Source organism: Perna viridis, chromosome 8 (assembly GCF_037379345.1).
Source record: "Perna viridis isolate PV_CMFRI_1.1 ecotype Kerala chromosome 8, ASM3737934v1, whole genome shotgun sequence".
NCBI classification, from domain to species: domain Eukaryota; kingdom Metazoa; phylum Mollusca; class Bivalvia; order Mytilida; family Mytilidae; genus Perna; species Perna viridis.
The window spans coordinates 20,850,153-20,864,202 of NC_142452.1; the positions used below are offsets into that span (position 1 = coordinate 20,850,153).

Below are 14,050 nucleotides of genomic sequence, written 5' to 3' on the forward strand. Positions count from 1 at the left end.
GAGTCGGCAAAATCAAAAGTTTATCTCGGCCAACCCATAATGTTGTCGTTTATGATAGTATTATGTTGATTTCACTAAATTGGTTGACACTCAGTAAATATACCAGTGGTTTCTGAACAAATATTTGGTAAGATTTCAGTCCTGCTTCTTCTTTGAATCTTGGACGAAACCTAATGCTGATGTTTTCAAATTGACAGATTTGGGCGCTTACCCTGGTAGAGTCTGAAATACTCACCGTCTTTCCAGTAGTGGCAAGTTCGACATGGACTTCTGGATTGAGGGTCTTGCAAGGCCGTTCCTTGTGGGGATTCTTTTAGTATTGTGGTTAGTAGATTCGTTATGTTCGACGACCAGAGTATGCTCTACTAGCGGTTGGGACGCCCTGATCCATTACCAGACCAGGCTGGGCATAGGAGTATTTCCTAACTCTGTTTTCTTTGTATGCCTGAAGAGTTTATCAGTGTTGGTATAATGTGACTATACAAAGTGTAGTTTTAGTCACATCTCAAAGTGTTATTTTTATATGTAATACCAATTTTATGAATTAAAAAGCATACGTTTCCATATTATATTTATTCACAACAACAGAACAACGTGAAATAAATACAAAAATAAATAAATACAAATCTGGCATTATATAAATATAAGATTTTCATGAACTTCGTTTTGAATTACTATTAAGTGTTTGTGAGTATTTAATATTTGTCCCGCTCAGTTTCTTCTGCACGTGTAGGGGAACGGTTTTCTGATATGTTACAAAGTCATCTCTACGTCATCTCTGGACTGAAAAAAAAAGAAATATCAGAATTCAAAAATACAAACAAACATCAATCAATGTATATATATATTTAACGTCGCAAATGCATTCAGTTTGGATGGGGCATGGTGCCGGTCATTTTAAAATCAATGCTCTTGAAACAGCAGGAAATCATTGTGTTTTAATTAAAGATATCTTTACGTACTCTAAATGCTTAAACATTAAAGTTTTCATATACAAACAAGTATGGAGTTTCTTTCGTAGTTCTCGCCACTGTCCATTCATCGTGAAACTTCATAAGAAACCAAGTAATAAACGGTTTCGCATTCCCCAAAACAAATAACGAATATTATCGGGATATTATCTCAGAAACAACATTCATTAAGGCACCAACAACAGAAACAAAACATACCTAGATTTGACTGAAGCTCGCTGTTTTGACTAGAAGTATACATGAAGGATGGGGAATTCTGGGATTGTTGTTTTCATATCCTGGAGTTCCATTTGGTTCCTGAGAAGACTTGAAGTGGCATTATCCACTTAATATCACAGACAATGATTGGTTGGAGTATTTTTCCTTCAATTTGTTTCTAAATACACATAATCATTCGTGTCTTTTGCAGTATTGCTTGAATGTAGTTCTGGATGGCAGTGGTCGAAATTAACATATATATGGTCATGCCCTTCTGGTTGTAGAAGAGGCAGTACGGAAGTACTCTGGAATGTTGGTATAGATAACGGCCGATGTCCCTTCAAACGGTCACGTGAAGACGGGAAGACTTCTACGTACCTCGGTTCCTCTGGTGGCGGTCTTTCCAGATACACTATAAAAGAAAAGAAATTGTGAACTACGAGGAATATACTTAATTGTAGAAGTTATATATTTATTGTCTGATTGAAATGATGGACTTCTTGATGCAAGCAAGCCTGATCGAGAAAGTTGTTATCGAGCGATACATCTTGTCCTGTCTATCAAATCCGGATTTGTGATTGTCCTTCACATGACTAAACGATTTAATTTGATCAGTGGATGGACTTTTCGAGAAGAAAGGCCTCCTGAAGTGTTAATTTTTCTTTCAATTTACAAAATAACTTGATTATAAACGTAAATTGGATGGGGCGAATTTTATCACTGTATGATGACAGGGCTAAGTGGTCAGCTGTTTCGGCCAGTTTCACGCAAAGCTGGACAAAGACTAATTTTAGAGGACCTGCTAATAGCTTTTACAATTGGCCTGTTAAGTGACAATAATTTATGTAAATTATACTAAACTAGTGTATATCTAAAGATAATTCAAATTCAGACCTAGTCATAGATTCGTGTCATTTTCCCTAAAACATCTTATAACAAAGGCATAAAATCTGCTGGAATTCACACCACAGTCCACTTAAGAATGGGTCAAATATCGCTCGGTCCTTACGGCTATTTGTTCTTAGACTTGGCAAAATTTGCCCTTAAATGTCCCATATTGACATCTCAAATGTGATTTGTTTGCATTATAAATGAACACGGGTGAGAATTTTCCCACATTTTACAGAAAGATAGGGGGAATCTTTTAAAATTTGATCATCGCTTTGTATTCGGTGAAAAAGACATGTTCGTTTCTCCAAATTAACACGTCTAATGCTCAAAACAAATCACATATCGAGAACTTTAATAGTGGTTCAATAATTGCCATTCTATGGAATACGATTTTTTTAATACATTTGACAGCTCAATTTTTGTATGAAATGACAGGTTCCCTAAATGCAGATCATGTGATTTGTTCATGCGTACAGATCAGGACAATTCTGGGAAACGCATGCATTATCGATCCGACATATTATATTTTCTCATTATTTTATAGAAAGCCCCTTTTCATCTCAAAGAAAATGTTCCTGTCCATGTATGAAAGGACAACTTTGAAGACATGTTGGGGATATAGAGATCACCTCTTCCAAGCAGTGATTAGGACAATAGAAAGGCATATTCATTTAATTTTTGAACTTAGCATAAAAGATTCATTTGAATATATTTATGGAGGTCGGCATCTTTCCTTTTGACAGTAAGCTTACATTTATAGTGTACAATTGTATCCAAATTGGATTTTAAATGGACATAAGTTGTAGGAATTTTCATTTGACTTCCCGAGATTAATTTGGTTTTATGTTTGGAATTTGTAGAATAAATAAAAGATCTGATTTATTTTTCCGAAGGATTTTGGTATTTAATTGAGTTTTGTGATGAGAAGGCCTTTGCTTTGAACTATGTATATGGGCATCGATTAACAATAATGCCTGGCAAGCGGTAAGAGTAAACGTCGTCAAGAATGTGGACAAGAAAGACAAGGTTCGACTTGCTACAAGTCTCTCTGTAATATACATGTATGTATTCTTTTAAATTAATATCATATTCGTTCACTATCAAGCTGCGGTACAGTGAGTCTCCGTGACGAATATTTGATGGTAATATTTATTCAACATAATACATATACATTACGGAGATTTGTGGCAAGTCTACAAAGGTGTGTACATTAAGATTTTGAAAATTATACAAGTGGACTTATTGTTGATTCCGACAAATCTTCCATTTTCTCCGTTTGTTTCTGCCATACCATCTATATAGGGTAACATATCCATTGAAATAACGTTTCTTTAGCCGGAATGAATGGCAATGGAAGGCAGTTCCGAAAACTGCTTTCACTTTCAGAAGAATTTTTAATATGCTAATAGTTTTGGAATATTCGTGGAAAAATGACTGCTTTAGCTTTACCTTGAAGTAACATGTTTAAGCCTACTAATTACTAAAATTATAAAATTAATTTTCCCGTCTTCTCATGTTTCTTGTCCCCAAGACAGTTTTTTCATCATTTTCTTGTGAATTTGGACCCTTGCAGAAATTAGGGTAGTAAACAAGTGCATGTAACTGGTTGTTCTGATGATATATGAAGTAAACTAAAATTATTCAGGTGATACTTCGTATTTTATGATTATGTATGATACTACCTTTTGTGGAGATTGATGCATTCAATTTATGCCCGGAATTTTAACTTTATTTTATAACAAAAGCCAAAATTTATGCACATTACGTATTGAATTTCATACAAAATCTGGCTATCTAATACATAGATAGGTAATATTTATCTACCTTTACACACCCTATTTAAATATAAAACATGATGAAATATGCCCAGTCATAGGGTGGGAAATATACCAGTCTGGGAAAGTGTAGATTACATGTACATATAACATGGTTATCAATGTTTTCATTAAGAGCCAGAAGCCAACGGAAATCATCAGCTCTTAGGGTATATTTTTCCGGCTATTCTGATTCTTTTTTTTTATACTTTTCCCTTCCACCTATTGCTCAACATTTTCCTTCTATCAAAAAAAAATTATGAAAACAATGGTAATATTTAATATTTTACTGGAGAATGAATCAGACCAGAATGTTAAAATTGGACACACAGATGAACCTATTCTATGTCCCTCAAAAATTAAAAAAAAAACTAGACAATTCGCTATTTTTCCCCTTGAATAAATTACCGCTTAATTACATTCCGATAAGCCCCTTAAAACCAAAAGCCCTTGAAATATAGTGTGAAATTCCTCAAAGGGAAAACAAAGAAAATGCATTTCTTAAGAACAAAGGACTCTTTCAAGACTTGACTGATGTAAGAAAATCAACATTTCATAAAGAATTATCCAAGTGAAATGAATGTATTTAGATGGAAATCTAAAAAGAAAGTCATCAGAATAACTACTGTATAACGGAGAGACATTAACAAAGAGATTTCATTAATTTTGACAGGTCGATATGTGAACTGGCACTCTTAAATAGACTAACAGTTGGGCCGTTTACCGATACCACTGAATATAGATCCCTGAAGCCGAAAGCAAAAAGATGGACAAAATACTGCACATTTGGTGTGCTTTATCACCATATCTATGTTGCTTTAAAACAAACAATTGCATTTATTACATAAAATAGAAAAAAAAAACCTACCTGGATTAAACACAATTCTTTCTTTTTTGCCCTTTTTCCTCCATAAAATATACGATGCAAACACATAAACAACAATAACTGCACCTAGAAATCCCAAAATTCCAAGGAGAAGCATAGATATGGTGAACCAATGATGACTGTCTGATTCGTTATCTGTCTCTGGGGTGGGGGTTGATGTTGTTGTCTCCTCCACCTGAACGTGTCCGATATGATCGAATTTAAACCCCGGCCATTGTATGTCTTCTATTAATCCACACTTGGTATCACTGTTTTTCTGACATGGTAGCAGTACTACAGTATTAGCAGGACACTTCAATGTACAGAAATTACATTGTTCCTTTGAAAGGTCATAATATTGACCTACACTACATGATGGTCGTGCGTATGCACGTGCAATGAGCAATATCACAACAGTAATACTAATTTGTAATTCCATTGTCAACTTTCAAATAGCTACAACAGAATAAACTGTTACAATCTGTAAAATAAAGACAATACATTGTTCACAGTTGCAGAAAACATGACACCAAGATGGTATTTACAGCGTGTGTATATAACGGCGACATATTGTTGCTAAAAATAACACTGACTTAATATATAAAGTTTAACCTGGGAGTGTATATCATATTAAGTCCCTAAATACAACTATAATGAACAACGCTTCTTGAATATATAAATCTAACTTTATAAGATTTTACATGGTGGGTGTTCACTTACCAAATATCAGTAGGAATCTGGAGAATCACTGAAATGTCCCGAAATATATCCTATCCTTACTGCTACATGATCGGCACTTGTCTCGTATCAATACTAACAAGTTCATACCTGTTAAAAATTTATGAACGGCGTAGAGACGAAGTACCGTAAACCACACCTCCTTATTTAAATCATCCAATCAAAACGCAATATTTGATGTCATTCATGATTAACATTTTCCCATTGAAAAGTCATTGATAACGCTTTAAATGTAATAAAGAAAACATCTTGTCCAGCGGTGTGTTGTAAAATTATCAAAATAAAATCTTCAATTTTGTTGACATTAAAAGAAGGGTAAATAAAATAAATTTTGCGTGCCTGCGGTTGAGGCAGACAACCAATTCACGGGCAAGAGTAAACAGCTGGCGAGCAGGCCATGACAAGCTTAGATAACGCTTCAATGATGATATTGGTTTTTGAAACATGAGAAAGGTATGTTTCAAGAGAACATACGTGCTTCGGGACTCTTCCTTTGTCAGATGTTAATGATCAAAAGAGGATAAGTTTTGCTCTTATGACTGGAAGAAGGACATGTTTGAAAGAAAATGTCATTAAAACTCCATACAATCTTTGTAGAAGTGGGTATTAAGGTTATGATGTTTCTAAAGTAGGCAAAAATGTTGATGTTTTAGAATCGACCTCAAAATGTGTCATTTTAATGACCACATACCTCAGAACACCAAATGCCTGCATTTTACAAACATAACTGCAATTAATTATTGATGTGGCCCTGACGCCTGATAGTGTCAGAATTTGATAATCCGATTACTTATTTAATTGATTAATGATTATTGCTTAATAGGGGTCGCGCCAATTAGCGATAAGGCTACAAATGCCAAAGATAAACTTCTAATTGAGTGTTCACGTAAGAAAAGTAAATAATGCCATGAATTACATTTTCATTGATATGAAGGCAATGAGAAAATTCTATTATCTTTCCAATTGTCTCGAGACGTCTGCCAGTAATTGTTACGCAAACACATGGAACTGATAGGAATTTTCCCACAAAGGGTCAGCTTGTATTAATTTTACATTGCAGTTTTGAGACGATATTATATATAAACACAAATTAATTATATTTAACATGAAATATTTATGAGCTTGGTAATTAAACTTTTAAAATATAACATGCACATTTATTGTATGTGTTAATCCGCCATGTAGTCACTAATTTCATGAATTCAGGTGAACACTAGTTTTAGAATTATGAGTTTAATTAATATTCTACATGAATCCCACTAGCGGATCCAGGGGGAGGTAACAGGGGGTTGGCAAACCTCCTTTTATTGGAAAATTTGTCATTTTCATGTGTATAATTGAAAAAAAATGGTGAATAATGTCCTAGCACCCCCTTTTCTGAGGAATCTCGGCTGACACCTCTCCCTTTTAAAGTGTCTGGAACTGCCCCTGATACCAGACTTTGATACATGAAGTACAAATGGTTTCTTGCATTTAGGCATATAAACATTAAATATAAATTCATCTATGAATAATGATAGTTTGTAAAAAAAATAATAAAACCAAGTGACATTGATATAGCAACGGTTGAATTACAGCCGTATTAAAATATCCTCTGCTCTTTCTACTTAGGTGCTCAAATAAATATGTCGTTCATCATGATCTTTTGATTTCAATTTTCTGTGAGCCAATGTTACTAAGAAGATATAAAATATAAAGATAGGATGTGTTGTATGATTGCCATTGAGACAGTCATACACCAAAAACCAAACAACAAACAATTAAACTTCTTAAAGACCAATTATCATTGTTTTACCAATTTATATTAAAAAAAAACAAAGGAATTTGTGAAGAGTTCAGATGAAAAAAAAATGAACCATCTAAGCTACGAGGTTACTTCTGAAGATGAACTATTTTCGAGAAGTTTACCATCGTTTCATTGGCGAGAGGTATTTAATTAATTTACACAGCCAAATACAGACACACCAAAAAAGAAGATATTTACCCCATTATTAAAAAATGAAGAATTCTAAGTTCAGTCACAGCTGAAAACAAATAACGAACATGTGCGGAAAAAAAAGTTCCACTTAACAAAACAAAACAAACGTACAAGACCCCTCTCGAGAAGACAATACTGGGCTCAAGCTCATGTGTGCCAACTTCTGAATAACTTTTGGTATTCACGCTTTTTGTAACTACCCGGAAATACCTTAATCATATTTAGATTATTTTATCAGACAAACAACTATCCGGAACTATTTCAAAAGAAGAATAGGTATTTACGTCCTCTTTAGATCGACTGTATCCGGAAATATGACGGAGAAGAGGCTCGGGTGTAAAAATCCAGAAACTTAAACAACTAATTTCCTTATTATAATGATAAAAGAGAATCAGCGAAGATAACATCGATATATCGTCCCTGTATACAATGCAACGTCTTTTTGTTGAGTATTAATTTTGATATGACTATATTTCATAAAATGATAACGTTTGCAGTCAACGAAGGCTCCCTTCTGACTTTAAAATAAAATTTGACAAATGAAAACTTTTTTTGTTTTTGTTGCTACAGATTCAGAGGTTTACAATGGGGGTAATTTGTCAAAATACATGTAAAGGAATATCCACCAATTGTGATTAATAAATATGCTTGTTTAGTTGTTGAAATAGATTACTTACCCTACCGGTGCACCTGGTCGATGCTCACAGTTTTTAGTGGAGTCCGAGTTGCTCATTTACTTTTGTTACTTTATATGTATAATTTTAGTTACTTCGTGTTCTTTGTTGTGTATGTATGTATGGTCTTTTTCCCTGGATTACATTGTTTTGATTACCTTATAATCTTGGTTCCCTTGATTACTCTTTCTTTGAGTATCTTACAGTGTAGTATAAGGGGGACCTAATAAGCTCAACGTTGTTGCATTGGTCTAATGTACAGAAAGATATTATACATGGTATTACGATGTAGACATCGACAAACATGCCAGACTAAGGCTATTATCACATCATGTCCAATTTATTAAATTTACTCAGCGATCAGTGCGGATTTTTCTTGATTCAATGTTATTACATTCTGGGGGTAATAAGGAATTATGTGTATATGTTGTTTATCTAACAGATAATCTTGTAAGAAAAGGTGTTCATTTGTCAACGGGAAGGATTAGTGCCTGGTCAGGCAAAGAATGCTTAGCAGGGATAGAATTGTATCGATATTGTAGGGACCCTTGTAGACTTGCTACAAGTCCCTCTTTATTATATATATGACCTAGAAAATCTATGTACTCCGATAACACGCTACTAATTTCTGTGCAAGAATTAATTAGTAGATTTGCTATCAGAGGGATACATGCAATCAATAAACTTTTTCATACATTCTTTAATATAAAGAGAGGGACATGTAGCAAGTCTAGAACCCTTGCTACCTGATGAATTTAAGAATCACATTTTACTAATTTCGTTAACATTACTTTTGCACTTGTTTTTTTTTTTTCTGGGTTTAACACCATTAGTAAGCTCAAATACTGTAGGCAAGGATTCAGTTCATATTGTTTTCATTATCTCCTGCTTCTTTTACTTTAAACAGTGTCTGTCGGTCATTCTTATATCATATAGTACCTATTAATACAAACAGCATGCAGACCTATACACGAGCAGATTTTTACACCCCGTATCAGTAACGAATACAGAGGGTGGTGCAGGGGGTTGGCACCCCCTTTTTATTGGAAAAGTTTTCATATTCACATGTAAAGGACGAAATATTGCAATAATGTCCTGGCATCCCCTTTTTCTGAGGAACCTCATCTGCCACCCTCCTTTTCAAAGTGTCTAGATCCGGCCCCTTTGTATCGCGTAACGAGGTGAAAAATTTACAACAAGAAAGAAATGAAGAAATATGGTCGAAATCTTGATTAAACTGACAAAGTTCTTTAGTTGATTTTGTACTCTTCTTAGTACATCCGATCCAAAGACAAACTGTATTTTATGCTCCAGATCCCCTGCCCCAAATCAACCAAATACTGGAAAATTAAAGGACAGCCTTGAAGCTATACATTAACACTGCTATTAGATAAGTAACATACCGAAAAGGCTCAGGCGGTAAATATATAAATAAAATCTTTTGTTGACATAATTGGATTCATTAAGGCCTTGTAGATATTTCAATAGGGTCTTTGGATCATATATTGTGATTTTATTACGAACTGGGTAATCTAACCCTTCTAATAAAAGTACAATATAAATATCTGATTGTTATGGATCTACATTGATACAGCGATTCTTTCATAGAGAATATACGACCTTGAGGCAAACACCGCTTCTTCGCACCATCTCAATTCTTTTTTTCCTACACTGAAAGATGTAACGTTTCTGATAAATGAAATTAGTTGTAAACCCGTTTTAACGTAAAGGTTTTGAAACAAATGGGGAACATAGTCGAATTTTTGAATATGAATCTGAATTTGATTTCTATTGGGGGAGGGGAAAGTGTGGGGTTAGGATCAGATTTTATGACCAGACTTTATTTTTTTTAAATCTAGCCTGTCCTGGATTTTTTTCAAGCCAGATCCTGCTTTTTCTATCACTTGCATCCTGCCTTTTTAACCTACATCGTCCGGCCCTTTTATTTCAAATTTGATCTTAGCCCCCTCCCAATGAAAATCAAATGGTCGTTGAAGAGGTTGTAAGAATGCCTCATGTTTGGTGTATACATTTAAACAATAAGTGTATCACACATTTTGTTGCAATTTGTTCGTTGGTGTGCGCCAATATGTCACTGTAAGAAAGAATGTACAAAATCAAGCTGTCTTAGCATTACAATTCAACATTCCAACTAGAGAGACATGTATAATTAACAAAGCGTTTGGGATCAAAGTAAACCCTTCATGGTTCGTTTATCTGCTAAGTCCTCTTTTATTATAATTTTATCCAGTTTTATGCAACTTGAAAGCGGTTGTGATGGGAGGGTTAAGACCATTTAATCTCTCTGTTCGGAATGAGATAACCGAGTAGATATTATTAATAAACTCTAATAACCTTAAAATTGCCCAATCAAAGACTGCATTAAAGTGTAATTATATTCTGAAGAGAGTTAGCTAAGTACATGACAACTAAATACTTATTTATACGAATATAGGGGAACACTTCTACATACTTCCATACTTATTTATACGACTTTAGGGGAACACTTCTAAATACTTCCATACTTATTCATACGACTATAAGGGAACACTTCTAAATACTTCCATACTTATTCATACGACTATAAGGGAACACCTCTAGATACTTCCATACTTATTTATACGACTATAAGGGAACACTTCTAGATACTTCCATTAACGTTTCTCGCAATCAGAAATTGTCATCAAATAATCATTATCATTAATAAGTATCCGTGGTGAAATTAGTTCAGAATAGGACAGGGGAGTATCCAGGTTAGTGGACGTAAATAGAATTAAATGCGGTCGAGTGAACCGAGAAAAACAATTTTTTTTTTATTGGGGGGAGGGGTGAGAGAATTTGTGAAAATCAAGATTTCCTTGCAAAAAATAATTTTCCCTCCGCCCCGAGGGGACACTGCAGTAAATTCTAGTTTTTCCTATAAAATCAACTAAACGTTCCGATCATAACAGGGCCGCCCTTGAATAAGCCTATGTGTATGTGATCAAGCCAACGAAAATGTACATGCTGAAACTCCTAGTCTAATATTATTCGACAACCGCTACAAACAAATAATGTGACTGCTGAGAAGGCGTGGCTAAATAGTATGGTGATATCCGACTCTCGCTCCATAAAGCAATCATGATAATGGTTAGATCGAATTTGACAACACTCCGAACAGACCAGACCGTTAACGCAGTGCTCAACCCAGTCGCTTGTAGGACATTGTCTGATCAAGAGTTCTTCTACGAGGAATCTCGAAGGTTACAATCCAAACAGTTGTTTTACACCATTTAACTGTACTTACACGAATCCCAATTTGTGCTTCACTTCAGTAGTTATCTTTCAGAAATTCTATAATGTGATTTCAGGAACTCCTCAAATAATACTGGACATCTACAATTCTACTTCAGAACCTTATTTATGGGGTTCTTAAGTAATTGGGGACCCCATTATATAATGATACGTCTCACAGGCTTTTAAAGCAAAACCCGTTAGCCTTGGTAAACTTTCCTAACCGACCGTATATATTTTATACACCAGTACCAAGACAGGAGATTGTTTGGCCTTTCTTTGTATTTTAAGTATTTTGTATTAAGTTTTAATCACATGAGTATATATTAAAATGCGGCTTGTAGTCCTTTTTAAGTCGCTATTATTATTAGCGATTTCTTGAACTCGTAATTTCAGTATTTTATAGTCGCATATATGATTTGTATAATTATATATTACTACTCCACGTTATGCTGCAGATCTGCGCCGTGTTTACCGCCATAGTGTCATAGTTCTAGCTTCTGAAATCATACGAGATAAAAATGTACTTCTGAAATATCATGTATTCTACGTGTGTTTCTTGCTAGTGTGAGATCGGGTAGTTTACATGAAATGATCGGTTAGCATTGAACATTACACAGTTTCCGACTCAGGCACAAGGACTCGTCACAATACTATATAGGTCATATACAATAGCAGGGTCCCGATATCTATGAATATTCATTGCCATTTGTTTAATCTGGTTCCTAATCTGGTTCCCTCGTAAAAAATATAATACACATATCTATGTCTAAGTTAAAAAGACCGGTTGCCATGGAATTTACGTATCATTACCCAGTTTCCAATTCAAACACAGGGACTCGTTACAGTTGACTATAAAAGTCATACACATTATCAGGACCCGATATCTATATAGAGCCATTGTTAGTTGTTTAATCTGGTTCCTGGAAGTCACTCGATTTTATTCGACTATGAAAGTGAGCCAAAATCGGTGGCAGATACTTAAAAATATTTGACGATTAGCGACTTCGAAGTCTTCAGATTCTTTTAACGCGGAGGTGGACCGATGCGAGCTCAACATTAAATGTATTGAGGGCCATACAAACCTCAGGGTACCACATACATTACACGCTACTAACGTATAGCTTTAACATATCAATTATATGCACCAAACGACCTGAACAACACATACTTGTAAGAATGTTTGAACACAATGCCAACAAACGGAAGGTAATAAGTTTCCCAGAACATTTCCGGCGGCATGTAAGTTATCATGTTGGAGTTCTTTCTGAATTGATTTTCACTATAGTATTAACCGAATATCATATAAGGTGTCAAATTTTATATCTGACCCCTAAAGAGAACATGGAGAACATTTACATAATTTGCTAATCTGAAATTTCCTTCAACAATGACCCGACGCCATAACAACATATTCGGCGTGCTTGTGATATGGTGGTATTATGATCCGATTTTGATTGTTCGAATATTTTCCGCAGTTTTCACAGCTTGAAACAATCCAAAATGCATTATAGTTTGATGTTGACAATTACGAACAATCGGATAAATTTTATACAAATTCTATCTTTTTCGTCATGGGGTTTAGCACATTTTATGAATTCTAATTTATTGTGTATTGTATGTTGTGACCTCAGTCTTCCGTAATCTGTCACAGATTGATACTTAAGTAACATTACTGCAACAGCACTGAGAATATGAGAAGGAATATTTTCATTCAATGGCATAACTTCAGACAAAGCTTCAACCCAATCTTCTTTAAGTTTCATCATTTGATAAATGACTATGTTAATGGCTTACTAGTCCATTCTATACAACGCACTTCTTTAAAACAGGGGTCGTTCTGAAATGCAGGGGCGGGTCCAGAATTTTATAAAAGGACTGCTGATCCCGAGATTGTTTTATGAAAGAAGGGGTCATTTTTTCATCCTTTTTTTGCACAAAATTAATAAAATTTTCTAATAAAACCGGAAAACTCTCGGCTCCTTGCCCTGGATTCACCACTAAGCTAGTACTATCTTTAAAAAAAGATTGCCGACCCAGTAAAACTTTACTTATAAACTTCTACATTTCCTTAAAGAAAATAACATATGGCACGCAATTTCAAATTTTCTATACCGTTTTTTTTTAACGCAACTAAGTTATCAGTATTTGGCCAATCGGTAAACAGAACTGCTCTTAGGTGACTTGCGTTTCCATAGCAGGGCGTCCTTAAGGTCAAAGGGTAAAGAGCGAAACTACACCGACTGCGTCGGAAAAAAACATCACCACAACATGTATTCCACGAAGGTTCGTTAAGTAAGCAATCATTTCAGACCATCTGACTAAATATATGTATGATAATATAATATGATGATAATAAAATGCTTCGTGGCATGGCGTAGCCTAACGAGACTGTGTCTGAGTAACTAGTGTTTGTGGAACGGTTCAAGTCAAACCCCCCAAAATCAATCCAAGCCTTCCTTTTGTGGTATGGTACGGTTTAACTGTACCTCGAGGTACAATTGCAAAGAGACCCATTCACTTATAGTAAAGTTATTATCCAGCCATTAAAAAAATGCTTTGTTTGTGGCCCCCTGTTGACCCTAAATTCATCAACAGTTCAAGTCATAAATCACAAAATCAATCCAAGTCTTCCTTTTGTGGTATGG

General features: G+C 34.8%; 1 protein-coding gene across 2 annotated transcripts; it reads right to left on the minus strand.

The window, feature by feature from the left end:
* Positions 1-558: 558 nt before the first annotated feature.
* On the minus strand, positions 559-5,598 carry LOC148609786 (uncharacterized). Of its 2 annotated transcripts, none has more exons than XM_088541010.1 (4): positions 5,460-5,598; positions 4,743-5,220; positions 1,170-1,581; positions 559-783 (listed from the first exon to the last, which is right to left on the minus strand). In XM_088541010.1, exons 2-3 carry the CDS (start codon positions 5,176-5,178, stop codon positions 1,337-1,339), a joined length of 681 nt encoding a protein of 226 aa, XP_088397136.1. In that variant the 5' UTR covers positions 5,179-5,220; positions 5,460-5,598; the 3' UTR covers positions 559-783; positions 1,170-1,336. The 2 variants fall into 2 exon arrangements, with proteins under 2 accessions (XP_088397136.1, XP_088397138.1); XM_088541012.1 differs by having other exon boundaries at positions 4,743-5,195; positions 5,460-5,560.
* Positions 5,599-14,050: the final 8,452 nt, after the last annotated feature.

Bases quoted from the DNA above. Each gene is read 5' to 3' on its own strand.
- LOC148609786 (XM_088541010.1), bottom strand. From the start codon at position 5,178: ATGGAATTACAAATTAGTATTACTGTTGTGATATTGCTCATTGCACGT. The intron at 1,582-4,742 runs GTAGGTTTTTTT...TTTCTTTTATAG, and splicing joins AAGAATTGTGTTTAATCCAG to TGTATCTGGAAAGACCGCCA.